Source organism: Dromiciops gliroides, chromosome 5, assembly GCF_019393635.1.
Source record: "Dromiciops gliroides isolate mDroGli1 chromosome 5, mDroGli1.pri, whole genome shotgun sequence".
Classification (NCBI taxonomy): domain Eukaryota; kingdom Metazoa; phylum Chordata; class Mammalia; order Microbiotheria; family Microbiotheriidae; genus Dromiciops; species Dromiciops gliroides.
The window spans coordinates 256,201,304-256,220,789 of record NC_057865.1 but is presented as its reverse complement, the minus strand read 5'-3'; the positions used below and the strand labels follow the sequence as shown (position 1 = coordinate 256,220,789).

The window sequence follows — 19,486 nt, the reverse complement described above, 5'->3', positions numbered from 1 at the left end:
TTAGGGTTCAGGAAGTCCTGGGTTCAAGTGTGAGGCTATGAGTAAGTCAGATAAATTCCATTTGCCAGAAGCAACCCTCTAATTTGGCTACAGTCAGTCAATCTATAAGAATGTATTTATTGCTTTTTAAGTGCTAGTAACTGTACCAAGGTGTGGGGATACAAAGAAAGGCAGAAACAATCCTCTTTGCCCTGCCCCCCCCCTCAAAAGCCATGAATTAAAAATATCTATGATTAGCAGCATTGCATTATTTGAGATAACTGTCTTCTCTCACTTAGGACAATTGGTACACTCTAGAGCTCAAATACCTGAGTTCAAATCACACCTCTGACATTTGCCACCAATGACACCCTGGCAGAGTTACATTTCAGTTCCATGGTCATTTGGAAAGATCAATAGGCTATCACAGTCTTCAGGAACTGATTACTGTTGAACAGATTGTCATTGTGGGGTGGTCAATAAGATGGTTTCTTAATTGTGGTTAAATTTTTAAGGGAAAAATGTAAGGTTTTAGATATTCTTCCCCATTGTGTCAAGTCAGAGAAAATCCTAAATCTGTTTCTTGGTCATTGTGGAGTAAGAGGTGGCATTAGGATTTAGATGGGTAGTCTAATTTTCATCCAGGGTGTTCTCCAAGTGACAATAGTGCTTGGAAGCGGATAATGTGATTATTATCAATCCCCTTTAACAGATGTGGAAAAAGAAGTTTAAGGTGATTGTGACTTACATTGACATAGTCAATACTTTAATAACAGGTCTTCTGACTTCATTTTAGCATTCTCTCCATTATACCACCTACGAAGAATTCCATTGGCCAGGAAGCTGGAGAATTTCTATGTAAAATATGTTTCATATTTGTATAAATGAAAGCATCTTGTGCCAGGCTGTGTGTCTGGGATTAGTAGAGTTTGGAGACACCTCCCTGACTACAAAAAAGCCATAATGATATGGGTTCTCAAATATAAAATAGGCCAGCACTGCTTTGCCAAGTAGGAAGAGAACACTTGCAGGTTTCTTTTTCTTTTTTTTTTCCCTTGACATAACCATAGTACATTATGAGAAGGAGTTCAGTTCAATTTAAGGAACATTTATTTAGTCCCTTTTGTTTTTCTGTGGGTTTTTTAGTTGTGTTTTTGGTGTTCTATCCACTACACCACCCAGCTGCCCCTAAGTAAGTCCTTATTCTGTTGTTTCTAGGAGAGAAAAAGGCAAAAATGAAAACATCCCTGCCATTAAGGAATGTACAAGCTGTTGTTTGTTGGGATGTAGCATTTTTTTTTTCTCAATGGCAAAATCAAAGAAGGAAGACATGATTTTAAAGATACTATTTAGCCTTCTTTGTTCATTCAGAGTAAAGGGCAGATTCTAGTCAAATAAAAAAAATAGCTATCAGTACTGACTGGGCTCACAATTTCCTCTGTAGGGTGAAATAGTTCACTTTACTAGTGAAGGTCATTACTTTCTTTGAAATTTATTATCTTAGACAGTGAAGTGAAGAGGTTTGCACAGGGTTATACAAGCAGTGTGAGTCAGAGGCAGATCTTGAAACCAGTTCCTATTCCAAGGCTGGATTTCCATCCACCATGCCTTGCTAATACACCCACTCCACACCCACCCCCCCCCATACACACACACACACACACACACACACACACACACACACACACATACACACACTCCATTTATAGCTATTGCAGAGTACTTTACATACATTATGTGCCATCCGGGTCTCACAAGAACCCAGTTAAGGAGTTGTTCAAGCTTTCCTTATTCTCATTTCAGAGGTGAGAAAAGTAGAGCTCAAAGAGCTTTGAGAAGTTGCCCATGATGGCACCATTGGTAAGTATCAGAGGCAAGATTTAAACACAGATCTTGCATCCCAATCTAGCACTGTACTAGGAGTTCTTTATTCTGTGATAAAGGACCCTCCCTCTCTAAATCAGTTGTTCTACATTCTGTCTGCTAATTTTCTACGTGCCTACTTAGCCATGTGGCTTACCTGTTCTATGGTAAGCAAATGCCAGTGGACCAGATAAATGTCATCTTCTCATAAACACATTGAGAAAGTATGATCTAGAGAGATTTCTATTTCAAAAGGTTTGTGTACTTAGATTTATAAAAAACCTGGCACATACTCTTAGCATGTGGTGACAAAAGGTGGCCAAGGAGACTCTGAAATTAACAGGTAAAAAAAATATATATTGGGAACATACTGTAGATGTGTTGAATCATCCTTAATCTATTTGTTTGGCCAAATGTGACAATCTGTTTGTTTGGCCAGATAAGACAATCATGCACATATTTTGGGTGACATTCCATTTGCCTGAATCTGAATTGACTATTAAAAATAAGGGTGGGGGGTGGGCAGGAAATGAAGGCTTGGGCAAACAATGGAATGTGCCTGCGTTATGCAATTAGAACAAAACATAGTTACTTAACTTCAATCAAGAAACAATACTAACCTACTATGGGTATACCAGGTAGGCAGTTGGACAAGGAGTCTTGTCCTTAAAACCCTTCTCTGACATGTCTCTGCTGTTAATTCATTGAATTATTGCCTTGCTTGGGTTTTTGTTGTCCTAGGCTATGACAATAGCTGGGATTTCTTTATCCCTTGTACTTAATTCCTACTTTAGAGAGGTTGGTGTAGTTATTAGGATAGCAGGCAATGTCTAGTCCTCTGTCTTGTTGACCAGCTCCCTGCCTCTGACGCTTACTAGCTATCTGTGTGACTATAGTTTCATAAGTGAACTTCTCAGAGTCTTGAGACTTTATTTTTTCATTTGTTTCAGTTGTGCCTAACTCATTGTGACTTCACTTGAGGTTTTCTTGGCAAAGACACTGAAGTGGTTTGGTTTGCCATTTCCTTCTCCCACTCATTTTACAGATGAGGAAACTGAGGCAAAGATGGTTAAGTGACTTGCTCAGGGTCACACAAGTGGTTAGAATCTGAGTCCAGATTTGAACACAAGAAAATGATTCTGCCTGCATTCCGGTCCAGCATTCTGTATGCTATGGAACTACCTAGCTGTCCCATCCACCCAGATGCCCCATGCCCTGATACTTTACTTACTGACTTGGTAATATATACATTTGCATTGTTTTAGTAATGATAATTACCATACCCCTGTTTTTGTGATTGTTGTTCAGTCATTTCAGTTGTGTTCAGCGCTTCAGTGACCCCATGTGTTGGTGGTGGTGGTGGTGGTGGTGGTGGTGGTGGTGTGTGTGTGTGTGTGTGTGTGTGTGTGTGTGTTTGTTTAATCAAAGATACTGGAGTTGTTTGCTATTTCCTTCTCCAGCTCATATTACAGATGAGGAAACTGAGACCAACAGAGTTAAGTGATTTGCCCAGGGTCACACAGCTAATAAGTGTTTGAGTCCAGATTTGAACTCAGGAAGATGAGCCTTCTGAACTCCAGGACTGCCACTCTATGCACTGTGGAGTCACCCAGCTGCCCCATGAAACCACAAATCCTGTGTGTGCCTATTCATACAGAGACTAAGATGACACCATCCTTGACCTCCTGGAGCTTTGGTGGGAGATTCAATATTTAGACCAATAAGTAAAGAAAATATACTCTGAAGAAAAAAGGAGACCACTTAGGAGGTGACTTTCCTATCAACTAGTGACTTTATCATCAAAGGGCAAATAACTATTATTCACTGAGTGGAGAGAGAAAATCTTAGCAAAATGTGACTTTTTATTCAGAGGAAAAACATAATTTTAGAAATCTTAGGCTTCTTATACCTTTCCCTGTTATATAGTGCCTTCCCTAGTTGGCTATATGGAATAGAAGGAAGGAAGAAGTATCCTTATTCTAATTCAACCTTCACCCTCATGCAGACAAGACATTTCCTTTATGGTATTTACCAGTGTAAAGCCTTAGTGGAGAGATTTTTTTAAAGCATTTTAAAAAAGATTTTATGATGGCATTACTTGACATATTATAGATTCAAAACAGTCTCCACTACTTCATATTCCTTGATTCTCTAGGGTGGATAAACTTACGCAGGAACCATTGTCTCCCTCCCAAATTTGCCTTCCCTTAGCCTCCACCTTGGAAAATGTGTAAATGGAACATTTATTTTTGCCACTAAAAGGTGCCAAGTGATTTGAATATGATCTTTAATGTTTTCCTACTGGCTGACTACACTGTGGGTTAACTTGGGTGTCAAGAACAGTGCTTGCTGTGTAGAACACTTGTCTGAAAGTAACATTTTGAGATTTTAAAGAAAGCTTTCCTATGGGTAAGAAATCTCTTGAAACAACAAGAGTTTTTTGTCTTGGGTCTGTGGAAGATTTATGTGAAAACCTAAATAAGAGGGGCAGCTAGATGGCGCAGTTGATAGAGCACTGGCCTTGGAGACAGGAGTACCTGAGTTCAAATCCAACCTCAGACACTTAACACGTACTAGCTGTGTGACCCTGGGCAAGTCACTTAACCCGAATTGCCTCACTAAAAAAAAAAAAAAAAGAAAAGAAAAAGACTTGTGAAAATCTAAATAAGACTTGAACAGAATGAGTTTTGGTGGGTTTGTTATCTGTGTTGGTGGAGAGACTACCCACATCAGAGACATCATGGACCCTTCAAGGTACAAAGTTTTAAATTTATATGAGGTTTGATTTCTGGAAGAAAATAATAATTTGTAATTGTGATGAAAGCAATGCAATTATTATAAAGCTCAGCATTAGGGGTTCTTAACTTAGGATCCTTGAACTATTTAAAAAAATATTTTGATAACTGCATTATAAAATCATTGATTTGTCTTATAATCCTATGCATTTTGAGTTACTTAATTAAATTAACTTAATTGGCACTTAAAAACCTTATTCTGAGGTGACCATAGGCTGAAGGGGTCTATCACACACACACACACACACACACACACACACACACACACACACACACACAAGCACATACTACACAAAGATTAAGAACCTTTGCACTATTTTTTTAAAGAAAAGTCAAATTACATGAATGATAATTCATAGTATTTTATAAATCAGGAGAAAACAGAAATTGCTTGCCCAAGAACATACAGAAAGGAAGTGACAGAGGAATGATTAGATGGGAAGGGAGAGAATGAAATGTAATCTTAGCTTATAAAAACTTGGTGACACTTGGAGTCCAGAAAGCCAGAACTCTGTGTGTGTGCGGGCGCGGGCCTTGTTTGAAAAACATCCTAAATACTTTATATTAATTGCTGTTCCTTACTATTTTCTACACACTAATCTACCTTGATTTAATTTGTACTATAAATAATGAATTTAAAAACATTTGTTTTTTAAAAGCTTTATTGGGAGAAAGAATACAAAAGTCTTATCATTAATGAACAGGAAACAATGGAAGAAAGAACAAGGCGTGTCCAGGAATATAATGGTTACAAATCATTTGTTGTTATACACTGCTTTAAATATACTAGGAAGCATGCTTCAGGCTAGTCAGAAGAGGTCCTCTGTATTACACTATGCATGCTTGTCTGAAATGAAACTGTATGTTATTGGTTAACCAGGATGTTTAGCATAATCACTCTGCTAGACTGTGGTGGAGGGAGGTGATTATCACTGAGAACAGATGGGCAGGTCCAAAGCATTGCCAGATTCTGAAAAGCTCCATTTATCGTTGGTTCTAGCTTTCTTTCCTTCCATGCTTCTCATTTTATGTCTGTGTATGTGGTGGGTCTGCTTTTTTTTTCCCCCCATGCATGTTCCAAAGAACTAGTTGAACTAAAAGTCGCTGCCTGGTGACCTTCCAGATGAGCTCTGAAACGTAGGAGTGAGGGATTCAAAATGCTCTCGCTGTGAATATCTGGAAGGATGGGGCAGATTTCATTTTACACTGTAGCATCCCTAAATGCATGAGAGGATTTATCTGTATGCTTACTGCTCTGCTCTGCATCTGGAGCTCCTTGTGGATTGTACTGTCTCTAGGATCAGAAATGATTTTCTCGGATATGAACACCGTTCCTGGCTCCCCTAAAGTGCATCCTCCTAACGGGACCCGGTTTTATACTTTTCAAGTAAGTGTGCTTTATTAGTTTCAGTTGCTTTAAGAAGTTCAGATGAAGTAAAAAAAAAACTTTTAATAAAGGGAAGCAAAAAAAAAAAGGATGGGAAACTACATGAAGTTACAGAAAAGGTGATTTGAAATTGTTCGTGTTCAGGACAGTTCATTTGGTTCTACAGAATAGCATTCTGTTTCTCACTGAATGAGTACTGAAATGACATAAGCACTTTAACTGAATCAAACCAGGATTGCTTTTTTTTAAAAAAAAAATTTGCAAGATCATTTTCCTTAAAAGCTTATTAGATATCACTTGTTTTGTAATGTCAGTCATAGACATGGTGTTGCCCCTGCTGAGTATTAGGCACTTTCTTACAAATATGAAAGTGTTTAGTATGAAAAAAAATGGGCAAAACTTTGTAAACTGTTGTTAGATTTGGAGAATACCCTGATCATCCCTTCTAAAGCCTTGCATCTTTCCTGATATTTTATATTACTTATGATCAGTGGCTAACGGAGTAGATATTAATACTGTGCTTATTAAGATTTTCATTTTTTCCAGCAAGGTAGATAGATGCTCACGGAGCCAAAGGTTTTGCTATGTTATCAGAGGATGGTTGATTTATGTGAGTCTGAAATGCAAAGCCGTTATCCACTGTGTGTATTTCAAAAGTATTTGCGTGAACTGAGTCTGCTGAAGAGGCAAACCTATATCAAAGCTCAATGAACCTCCCCCTTTATTTCTTCCCCAAATTAGATCTTTCAAAACTAAGAATTTCATCATAATTTAGATGCATCATTATTAAAAACAAACAAAAAAGCTTCTTCTTCTGTTCCTAGTCCATTGTGGGGGCAATAAAAATTTCCCTACCTTGATTTAGGTTAATTTAGTAGCTGTCAACAAGAAGTGAAATATGAAAGTCTAGACACAATAACTTGCAGCCACCGAGCTAACGAGAGAATTTCAAGTTGTGAAATAAAGACTGGAAAAGCACATGCCTCCTTTGTTGTTCTCACTGAGCTTCACAAACTGTGAGCCCTGGATATAATTATTCTGTGCCCCTCCACCCCCATGGCTACCCCCCCACACTTTCCCTTTTTATACCACTATTTTTAATCCTGCTCTGCTTGCTAGCTTTACACTGATGTCTGCTGATAGTGGAAGGCTGTGCTGTTGGAGTGTATATTCTCCTCAGTCCCTGTGGTGATGGGCAGAGCATGGCAATGATTCAGAAAGGCAGGTGCCCTGGGGCTGCCTTTCCACTGAAGGACCACTTCTTGTTTCATGCCCTGAGATATGAACTGTTTGCAATATCCTCTATTTTGGATCTTGGGCACTGTCTTACGCATTAGGGATTCTACCCTTATCTCAAGTTCAAGTTTCTTTATGCTCAGTCATTGTGCAGCCTTGTCACTATGACTTATGTGTCATTTGGGGGGGGGGCAGGGTTAGGGGTTTTTTTGTTGTTGTTGGGGGAGGAGGAGAGAGTGATGTTCTATTGTATATAACATTTTTTATCTGACTCCCCAATTTTTTCTTGGAACACATTCATGCCACATATCAAGGATTTCATATATGACTCAAGTTGGCAAGAAGCTGTTTGTTCTTCTGCTCGGTTTTGTTTATATATAAATTGGTGTTTGATCCTAAGAAACTCACCTATGTCTAGAATCAGACAGTCGTCTTGTTGTGCTCACATACTGGGGGAGTGGGATAAGGTAGAGGGGAGGGGGTTCCTTGTGTGAAACTATATGCTTGGATAAGTCCACTGCTTTGCATCTGACAAAAACAAAGAAATATATGTATACATACATACAGACGTGTGTGTGTGTGTGTGTGTGTGTGTGTATATCTCCTTTTATTTGTTGTTCTCTTTGGTGGGATTGCCATTAGTAAAACTCGAATTTGAAAGCTGTAACAAGAAAGATGATACTGTTATAGTGGCATAGACCAAGTAGATATATTTAATCTAAAAGTTATCTTAGAAACAGTATTTCACTAAGTTTAAAATGACAAGTTTTTTTGTTCAGAAGGTTGAGCTAAAAAGCCCTACAGAAATTCTGCATCAAGAATGTGGGGAGAAACCATGGTCTTTGAAATTTTTCCTTTTCAAACCTTACACAGAAGTTATCTTTTGTAATCAGCCAAGGTAGGTTAGCAAAAAGAAGACTGTGCTTCAGTTCTCTGTGATTGAATGCTCAGAATATCTTTCCATTATTTTGATGAAACTGCCCTTTTTTTTAAGCAGAAGAATAATGAAACTTAAAAGTTTAAAATGGAGCAGGTGAGGGATAGAAATTTACTAAAACCACACACTTTTTAAAAAAAATTGCATTTCCATTTTTAGTCAAATATTTTAACTTACAGGTTTTTAGGAAAATGCAGTTTAGTATTTATAAAATTTCATGTAATCCTCAGTTGGAGTTTAGTATTTATAAAATTTAATGTAATCCTCAGTCTGAGTCAGTATTTCGTTATTCATGTATGGTATGATTTCTCATAGGCATGTTACTTCCTTGATAATTTTATGTATGTGTGATGACTGCATGAAGATATGTTTGCTTGTATTCTTCTCCTCAGGGTAGCCTAGGATTGTAAATTCTCATGAGCTCTGATTTGAGCAGTTGTCTTCACTGAATTGCTTATCGTGAATTGAAAAGGGGGGAAGTTCTTGAACTTTGATGCCTAGATTTTTTTTTTTTATGAAAGCAATTAAAATGTGTGTAAGAATGAGAAGGTTGTGCCATGTAGAATTTTGGAGCAGAGCTGAAACTTGGAATTTTTTTCATATTTAACAAAAAACTTTTTGGGAAGACAAGAAGTAGGTCATATTATCATGTGACCCTTAGTTCAGCTGTACATATGTGTTTGTGTGTGTATATATATGTGGTCTGGGCCCCTCCTGTTAGGTATTTGTTGTATGCCTCTGAGTAGGTTGCAAGGGGAGGCAGGCCCTCAGAGAGAGGAATCACAGCAATGGGATTCTAAGAGTGGTGATCTGAAATTGAGCAGAGATTCTGGGTCCATTCACAGGATGATAGAAGCCCATTCTTGTATTCCCATCCCTTGTAACTCTGGTTCTTGTCCTCTCATAATCCCAATATAGCGAGTTCACTTCAGCATTCCTGTAGCCTTTCTTTTGCTCTTTTGACAAAATGACGATGTGGCTTGTCCACTGCTTGGGAATTCCCATTTCTCAATATGTAGTTGGCCAACCTACACCCCTCCCCAGTCCTTTCAGATTTGTGGCAGTAATAGTAGCAAATGCTACTAGTATAAAAATACATCAGGGAAGGTGTAGAGATTTGTTTGCCAAGCATTGACTTTGTGCTTAATCTTTGGACTCTTCAGAATACATAATCATAATGTGAATAATCTATGAAGTAAGAGCTTTGAATTCTGGGGTAAATGGGTTTCTATGGAAGCAAAAGCCAGGATCTTACTGGGATTTACATTTTTTCCTAGAGGCTTTCTTTATTAGTCCTTTTGTTATGTGCAAATTAATAATAGTTGGTATATTTAAAAATCTCTCTCTTCTCCTCTCACACACAGATCATGAACCTTAATTGATGTGCATTTTACTTTATTGGTAATTAAGCCTAAATGTAGCTGTGGCATCAATGCAGGGAACTGTGGTAGATGGAGTCATCTTGCTTTGTCAGTTTAGAATTGGTTTCCCCATGTTCTGACCAATGTTTAGGAGAAACATGAACTGGAGAAAATACCTTTAATAAGAAGAGAGGTAGACCTATTTTGGTATTGCATTCCTTAGACAAGTAAATGCTATGGAGAACAGTTTCTATGATCAATTTCTTTCTTGTCTCACTTTGTGATTTAATTGGTATAGGAGACTTCCAGTGATAATCCCTGCTTTCAATGAAAATTGGAAAAATTCTCTGCAACTAATAGTCTTAGGGATGGACTTTCTGGGAGTCACTGAGAAGTTCAGTAACTTGTCAAGGATAGGATGGCCACTTTGTGTTGAAGTTAGGAGCTGAACCCAAGTCTTTGTGATTTGAGGCCATCCTTCCAACAAACCGACCACATTGCCTACTGGTGACTGATTTATACAAGGTAAATATGGAGGATTGATAGACAGATATGGACAGTGATTCCAATGAGTTCAGAAGGCATGAATGGGTTGTGGTCCAAGGGGAATATCCTCATAGGTTAATAATAATTATAAATAATAGCTAATATGTACACACAAATGCACATGTGTACAAATATGTAAATGAATATATTTCAAGATAATCCATTTTCTTTGAAGTCCCATGTAGTCCATTTTATATATTTAAAAGCACTATTTTAAGAAGAGGTCCATAGGATAGAGCAGAGTATCAAAGGGGTCCATGATACCAAAAAAAAAAAAACCCAAAAAACAAAACAACTATATCAACCGAATATCCCCATTGTACAGGTAAGGGAATGCAAATCCAGAGAAGACCAAAATGAAAGCAATTCTTGTCCTCAATGAGTTTACATTCTACCTTAAGGAAATAAGTACCCAAGTAAATACAACCTAAATATATACAAAGTAATATAAAGGAGATTGGTGGAGGTAATCAGCTTAATTTTGGTTACCTAGGCCTTGGCATAGTACCATGGGGATCTAACTATTATACCTATTTATGAGCATTATTTGTATGGGAAGCACATTCTGAACTGGGAATCCAGGAACATACAACTGGGATAAGGGAAATTATCTTCTGTGCGGAAGTAGTCATCCCTTCTTGTAGAATTCCCTCATTCCTCATTATTTGCCATTGAATGTACATTAATAGGGAATTGCTTCTCTCTGAGAAAGAACCTCCTCTATCAGATGTCCTTCCCTCAGGTACAATTCCAGGGATTAAGTTTTTTTATTTCATTCTCTGTGGTTTGGTTACAGAAGGGATTTCCTTTCCCCTCTGGTAAACAATTACAGCAATAAAAATTAAGTGAGATGGTTTTACTAAATGAAAACAAGATAGACATTGTGTGGTAAAGTGGAATGTACCTGAGGAAGGAAATTGGGTTTAAATCCAACCTCAGCTGTGTGTGATCCTTTAATTTCTCTTTACTTGAGGTGTCTAGGTAGATGTTAGATTCATTGATTTCTTGCCCTCTCCTCCTGGATTATCTCTTCTCTTCCAGCATTTGTCTTGGTTCTCCTATTTGTCTTGATTTCATATTCTTAGCATCTGTGCTGGAAGCTTAAGATGGAGTGTCCCACCATCCCAGCAATTATATGAAGATAAAATAGAATTTTATATATAGTAACCCAGTATCCTAAATGCTACTTTTTGGGAGGAAGGATGTATTCCACATTCTAAACAATAAACTCATGAATTTTTTAGAGTATATGAGCTATTTGTAATTGAATATTGAATAAGTAGATGGGTACTCAAGCAGCAACAAATTATCCATCCCTTATTTTCAAAGAAGGTCACTATCATCACCAGGTAATATCTTCATTCTTGTGTGAAATCCATGTCTTCTTGTTTTGTTTTTTGTTTTTGTTTTTTTAGTGAGGCAATTGGGGTTAAGTGACTTGCCCAGGGTCACACAGCTAGTAAGTATAAGTGTCTGAGGCCGGATTTGAACTCAGGTACTCCTGATTCCAGGGCCGGTGCTCTATCCACTGCGCCACCTAGCCACCCCCGAAATCCATGTCTTCTTGAACCCAATCAAGGTCATCCTCTGCATCCCAGACCATCACCAATTGTCTTGACTTTTGTCTTGTCTCTGGACTTTGATAGCAATGAAAGTGACTGTCCAGAAGAGTAAAGTGGTGATTAAAAAGAGTCAGTTGCATTGCCTGCTTATGGACATGGAATCCCCAGAGCCTAGGTCTTTGCCTTACCACAAAGGTTTATTGAATTTTTAACTGAATTTAACTGAAATTTGACTGAGTTAAAAATAGTCATCTCTCTTTTTGTTTTGTTTTGTTTTGTTTTGTTTTGTTTTGTTTTAGGTTGTCCTGGGAGATAAAGTTCTGGGTTTTTCCTTTCTTTGGGGGTCCAGGAGTAGGTAGACAGGGATTGTCATTGTGATTTGAGCAGATTCTTATCAATTTCAGCAATCCTCGTTTATTCCTACATTTGAAAAGAGGACCCTAGGTTGAAAGTAGCTGATTTCAGGGCAGCTAGGTGGCATAGTGGATAGAGCACCTGCCCTGGATTCAGGAGGACCTGAGTTCAAAGCTGGCCTCAGACACTTGACATTTACTAGCTGTGTGACCCTGGGCAAGTCACTTAACCCCAATTGCCTCACCAAAAAAAAAAAGAAAGAAAGAAAGAAAGAAAGAAAGAAAGAAAGAAAGAAAGAAAGAAAGAAAAAAGAAATGAGCTGATTTCCATCCCATGTTGTGTTTGTTATATGTATGCATATACACACATGTGTGTACATGTATACATATACAATACACACATATATCTATTTGTGCATCTATGTATAGAAATACATCAGCACAAAGAAGTCCGTATACATGTGTATACACGCAAATGTACTACCTGGTATTTAGCTTAGAGGCTCCAATCCTTCCTTGGACAACTGTTGTATGTGTGATCCCGTACTCAGTCTCTCTGTGTCACTCAATCTCTATGTGTCTCTATGTTAAATTTCAAAGAGTTGTGATCTGTTTTGTTAGGGAACAAAAAAAGCCCATACCTACAATTCATTATGCTGTTGACAGCATGACTCTTGCTAGACATGATGACAGACATCAAAAATCTCTGTAACTGGGGAGGCTGAAGCCACTGGATTGATTGAGCTCAGGAGTTCTAAACTATAATAGGACCAAAGTTGATTGAAGGTCTGGATTATGCCTGTCCTTCTGGGCATACTAGAGGGATTACCAGCCTGCCTAAGGAGGGGTGAATCAACCCAGGTTAGAAACAGGATTAGTTACAATCTCTGAACCTATCAGCACTGAGGTTGTCCTGTGAGTGGTTATTGTATTTCACTGCTAGAAGAGATAGTGAGACCATATCTCAAAACAACACTAACAAAATTAATTCATAATCATATAATTTGACAATGTAACTTTTTTATTTTTTTTACTTTTTATTTTTTCTAATTATTTTTAAAAACAAATGTTAACATTTTTAAAAATCCATGAGTTCCTGATTCTCTCCCTTCTTTCTTCCCTCTTCTCCCTGCTCCTTGAAGAGGCAAGTAAATTGATATAGATTATACATGTGCAGGCATGGAAGACATATCTCCATATTAGCCATGTTGCGAAAGAAAGCATAGAGCAAAAACCAAACCAAAACAAAAAACAAGAAAATAAAGTTTAAAAATGTGCTTCAATTTGCATTCAGACTTCATTAGTCCTTTCTCTGAAAGTTGATAGCATTTTTTATCATAAGTCCTTGAGAATTGTCTTGGATCATTGTATTGCTGAAAATAGCTAAATTATTCACAGTTGATCATTGTAAAATAGTGCTGTTACTGAGTACAATATTCTCCTGGTTCAGCTCACTTCACTACACAGTGTAAATTTTTAAGACTATAGGGATATATACTTAAACAAGAAATGGTATGAGATTACTGATGGACTCACTATTCTTCCTATATAAGATTACCTTATTTTATATAAGATTGTTATACAATTGGGTATGACATGATGGTCGGACATCAAAGATGCCAAAGTCATCACTGCATCCTGGGCCATTGCCAGTCATCCTGACTTTTGTCTTACCACTGGACTTTGATGATTCTGGAAGAGTGAGGCTGGTGACTTCGTGCAGCTTAAATTCAATTTCACTTAAATTCAATTCACCCACAAGTCATGACATACCCATTGTGACATGATGCCATCCCAATGATCATGATCTCATGGTTACTCTTCCAAATGAAGGACAAACAACAAGAGTATACAATTTACCTATCTATGTAAATCTATGTAAGATTTAGCCATATGATTGTAGATATATGGTGTGCTGGTGTAATGATTGGAATGATGGCACCTACTGGAGACTTGCTGTGGAGAGCTCCACCATGAGGAAAATGCCTCAGAGGCATTGTGGCTTTTCCTTGGCGTCAGGAAATGACGTTTGCTCATGGGTGTTGTCTATCAAGTCTACCAGCCAATCAACTGGAGGAGCCTCCTATGGTCTGGGAGGAGACAGGAAGGAGGAAAGGGAGCCTGCGCAGAGAGCGCTGGCCTTTTTTGGCTTCCGGACTTGATGGTGGTGGCGGCAGAGGACTTCACAGGAAATTTGAGGAAAGATAGGAATGCCAGGCTGTTAGAATTCTGTTCTCAATCTTTTTCTTTCTATTTTCCAATAAACCCTTAAAAACCTAAACTCGTTTTATCAGTGATTTTTAGTCAGTTTCCCCCAAACTGGGGGAACACATTAGAATCCACATTTAGAATCTTAAATTACACAGTTTGGCTGACCACGAAGAGGAAAACCGAACGTTCATCTTCTGATCTTCTGATTGGGTAAGATTTCCCCTCCCTTGTCCCCTTAAATTGGAAAGAACTACCGAGTATAGGCTATTTTAAATTTCAAATGGATCTTTTAAACATCCTAAGTACCCCTTTTCTAGCTTTACCTTCACTAATCAAAGATGTTGGCCAGCTTGAATTTGAATATATTTTTATTACTCTTTGTGGTTTTGTAGGGCTTTGTGGTATGGTATGGAGAATTTGGCATGCCCTAGATAATGTTAGAATAAAGATGATTCCCTGGGATTCCCCATTAGGAAAGCTACTTATGGATTGGAATGAGGGAAAACTTAGACTAAATACAACCATGACCAGAGGAGAGCTTATCAGACTGTGTTTTATGTGGCATGAGGAATTACAGGAAGAATGGCCCCAATATGGGTCATTTGATCCCCAAACATTGAGGCATTTGCAAAGAACCCTAAGTAGATGTCCACCTGAACATTTACGTTATTGGAAAATCTGGGCCAGAGCAAGTGAAAATTATCATACTAAAAATATAAAACAAGGAAAATCCAGGCCCCAGTTTACATCTGAGTCTGCCACCCAAACTGAAACGATAGACTGGCAGACAGACATGGCCTGCCAAACCGAAACGCCCAATAGTACAACTAAATCCAAGGCCATTCAAACTGAAATTCCAAATGACCCAACTCTTATTCCCTCACCCTCTACTTCCTCCATGCCAAACAAAGAAAGAAAGAAAGAAAGAAATGATTCCCCTGTAGAAGAGACAGAGAAAGTAAAAATTTTTCCCCTTCAAGAGATCCTTGCCCATGGTCAAAAAGGTACTATACGTAAGCTCAGACAATACACACCTTTTACACCCAAGGATTTGGCTTTATGGGGACAAAGCACTCCTAAATTTGATGAAGATCCCACAGCAGTTATCAGGCAGTTTAGAGCAATTTTTAGAGCATATCAGCCCACTTGGAATGATGTTACTGACCTTATGGAAATAATATTGTCCCCAGGAGAAAGAGCAGATATAGTAGCTGCAGCAAACAGCCTGGAAGCCACAGGAAAGGTTGATATTGGGTGGCCTATTCAAGACCCTGACTGGGACCCCAATAACCCCGAGCATTTTGATATGTTGAAAGATGCAAGGGAAACATTGCTGAAGGCAATGGAATCCTGTATTAGAAAGACTGATAACTGGCAAAAATTTATAGATATAGTTCAGGGACCTGATGAGAGGCCTAATAGATTTTATGACAGGCTGTGTAAGTATGCCAGGCAATATGCTAGACTAGACCCATTAGACAGTAGAGATGCCCATATTATCTGCTCTCATTTTGTAAACCAGTCATTACCAGAAATTCGGAAATATTTTAAAAAGCAATGTCCTGGGTGGAATAGTTTGAGTCCTGACAGACTTAAAGAAATAGCAACATATATTTACGAAGGAAATGAGAGAGAAGAAAGGAACAGACAGGACATTTTAGCTCCAGTACAGGAAACAACAGGGCAGAGAAACTGGAAAATTGAAAATTGTTATCAACCCCCTAAATTTTGTGAGTACTGCAAAAAACAAGGACACTTCTTGAGGGAATGTAGAACTAGAAAACAAGACCTTAAGAGGACAATGACCGAGAGCCTTGAGGAATTCTTTGGGGGAAATCGAAATAATTTTGGAAACTTTTATCAGAAAGGAAACAACCGGAGTTATTATAACCCTTATTACAGGCAGAATCAAAATGGATATAAATCTTTTCAGGGGGATACAAAGAGACAGTATCAGAATAACCGTAGACCCTATCAGGGAGGAACAGAAGGACAGAACCAGAATCAGGGTAACCATGGACTCCCTCAAAGGGGGGCACAGGATTGACAAGAGGAAGGGGAGGAATGGAACAAAGATAATGAAAGCAACATATTCCCAGATCTGGATTTTTTGAATGCACTTGTGCCAGTTCATTCACCTCCCCAGAGTAATGAACCTCATGTGACCCTCAAAGTAGGGGACACGTATTATGACTGTTTACTAGACACAGGAGCTTCTAAATCAGTATTAATAAGCAAACCAGATGCTGGGTGTAGACCTGTAGGATTTTTGAATGTAGTAGGAGTCTCAGGAAAGAGCCAGAGAGTGGCAAAATTGAATCCTCGCATGATATCTATGGGGCCCTTAACAGTAGAACATTCATTTTTACTCATGCCTGATGCCCCTGTAAATTTATTAGGTCGTGATCTCCTTTGTAAGCTTAGAGCAACCATATCTTGTGCTCCAGATGGGGCTGTCTCCCTACAATTGCCAGAGGATACTGTTCATTTATTACCAATTTTACTTACAGAAGCTCAAGGAACAGCAGGGGAGGTATCCAAAATCCCCTCTGACATTCCTGAGTCTTTATGGGTCTCATCCCCTAATGAGGTAGGGCTCCTTAAGTCTGCCATACCTGTTACCTTTAAAGTTAAGGGAGGACCACCCCCCTCCATTCCACATTATCCATTGTCTAGGGAAGCAATAGAAGGGATCACACCTATAATTGAGGCTTTGAAAAGCCAGGGTATTATTATTCCATGTCATCACTCTCCATGCAATACTCCCATTTTGCCAGTTAAAAAACCCAAGCCTGGGCCAGATGGTAAACCTGTTTATCGTTTTGTGCAAGATCTTAGAGCAATTAATAATTATGTTATCCCTAGACATGCTATAGTGGCTTCCCCTTCTACCATACTTTCTTCCATTCCCTATGAATCTACATGTTTCACAGTGGTAGACCTCTGCTCTGCCTTTTTCTCCATACCAGTACATGAGGACTTCCAATATTTATTTGCTTTTACCTGGAAAAATAGACAGTGGACCTGGACTAGACTCCCACAGGGATTTGTAGACAGTCCTACATTATTTTCCCAAATTTTACAGCAGGATCTGGCCTCTATTACCTTTAAAGGCTCCACACTAGTACAATATGTAGATGACTTACTTTTGGCCTCTCCTAATGCTGAAATTTGTCAGGAAGATAGCCGTCACTTACTGCTGGAGCTGCACAAGAGAGGACACAAGGTTTCCAAGACAAAGGTACAATGGTGTTTGCCCCAGGTAGAATATTTAGGATTTATTTTGGCTGCTGGAACTCGCTCTGTCTCTTCTAAGAGAGTCCAGGCCATTCAACAACTTTCTGCCCCCTCTACTAAGAAGCAATTAAGAGCCATTCTGGGAGCAGCTGGGTACTGTAGACAATGGATACCCTCTTTTGGTGAAATTACTAAACCTCTCATAGCTCTTACAAAAAGTTCTGTTCCAGACATTTTACAGTTGGATCCCCAGCATCTCCAGTGCCTAGAAAATGTGGCTTTCAATACTGACTAGTGGTGTGGTATTGGTCAGGTTCCTTAATCTCTGTTTACTTCTTTACTCACCGGTAAAATAGGGCTAATAAAAGCACTTAAATCACAGGGTTGTTATGAGGATCAAATGAGGTGGTATTTGCAATATAGGTCAAGTCCCTGGCACTGTACTGTTCGTTCTCTCTCCTCCTTCCCTCCCTCCCTCTCCCTCTCTCTCTCCCTCTCTCTCTTTCTCTCTCTCTCTCTCTCTCTCTCTCTCTCTCTCTCTCTCTCTCTCTCTCTCTCACATACACACACACACACACACACACACATACACACACACACTTATTCCCTTCTCCTCTCTCCCTGTCCCTGTTTCAGAAGTGTCTTTTTTTGTTTTCTTATGAGCCCCCTCTTTGGCAATATGATATTTGATAAAATTAGACCTGGAGTATAATGTTCATCCTCTTTCCAAAGCAAGACAGTGTTAGAGTTCTTTCTGAGTGATGGTGTCATAGATCTAGAACCAGAAAGGACCTCAGAGGTAATCTAGTTTAGTTGCTTCCTTTTACAGATGAAGAAACTGACACCCAGAGAGCCTGAGTGATTTGCCCAAAGCCAAAGAGGTAACAAGTAGTCAATTTGCTTGTTAATTTGAAATTCCTCATGGTCACAATCCACTTACATTACTTTAAATTATTTTTATGTAAATCCACAAGTACACCTCGATGGGCATTTAATATTTTAATGGAAATTTAAAGTCCTGATGATTACTACTCTTATGTTTTCTTGTTACAAAGAAACTCAGCTTAAAATGTGTTGTCTAGACCCAGAACTCCAGCCCCTCCTGTGATATTTTCATTCATCTGATAAATGCATTTTGAATGTTACTATTTGCGTCTTAATTATTGCTTCTTTTGTCAGGCTTAAAGTGTTGAATGTATAGACAAAACGAAAATCACCAGTTTATGGAACTGGTGAATTTCGAGAGTGAATGCAAAATATCAGCAAATTATGAAAAGAATCACTTGCTTTACATCCTGATTTTTTCTGTGCATCATGTGGGTTTTTTAAGAGAGGTTTGTATTCCTGTTAGTAAACAATAATAAACAATTTTGCTTCCAACAGAGCTGCTAGAAAACAAGACAGACCCTTAAAGGCAGGTAGCATGTCATCAGTGTCTTGGAGAGGACCATAATGTTACCGGAGTTGGAATTTTAAAGGATATCACAAAGCAGAATTGGGCAAAGTCCAGTTAAAAAAAAAATTTGGGCAACATCTCCAGGAAATGGTGTTAATGTCAGAGTCCTTGAAACCAAAATATATTTAGCAGAAGCATGACTTATATTGGTGGAACCCAGAGGGTAGGAATTGAACTGAGAGGAGGAGACTTTATTTGTAGGCTTCCTTTAACCAAGTGAAATCAAAAGAAAAGTGACCTACATCTAAACTGGGCCTCTTAGTTGTCTCCCTGCCATGTCATATACATTATCTTGAGTGTGCTGTCATTCTTTGTTTTCTTTTGTTCTGTTTTTCATTTATCTATTTGAATAAAATCCATTAGGATTCTTGGTATTGATCTTGGAAGTAACACATAATAATGCATCATACATTTATTTTTGTCTGTTTCATATTACTGATGGGAAGAAAGCGGGGGTGGTGGGAAATGCAATCCATAAAGACATAGGTTAAAGTTACAAAAAAAAATAAATGGTATTTATTATGTAGAGATTTGGTTTGTTTTAGTAAATAAAGAGTTGGACT

General features: G+C 38.4%; 1 protein-coding gene across 35 annotated transcripts in view; it reads left to right on the top strand.

The window, feature by feature from the left end:
* The window catches only part of PPFIA2 (PTPRF interacting protein alpha 2), a 677,893-nt gene that overhangs the window by 270,541 nt on the left and 387,866 nt on the right, over nucleotides 1–19,486 (top strand). For 12 of the 35 annotated variants that reach the window (XM_043966243.1, XM_043966236.1, XM_043966240.1 and 9 more), the window contains exon 1: nucleotides 5,569–6,024. The exons of 18 other annotated variants lie outside the window; for them this stretch is intronic. In XM_043966243.1, the coding sequence (XP_043822178.1) occupies nucleotides 5,863–6,024 (162 nt within the window). In that variant the 5' untranslated portion in view covers nucleotides 5,569–5,862. Of the gene's footprint in view, nucleotides 1–5,567; nucleotides 6,025–19,486 lie in introns of those variants that run through there. 5 more of the 35 variants (XM_043966241.1, XM_043966233.1, XM_043966237.1 and 2 more) reach the window with 1 other exon arrangement.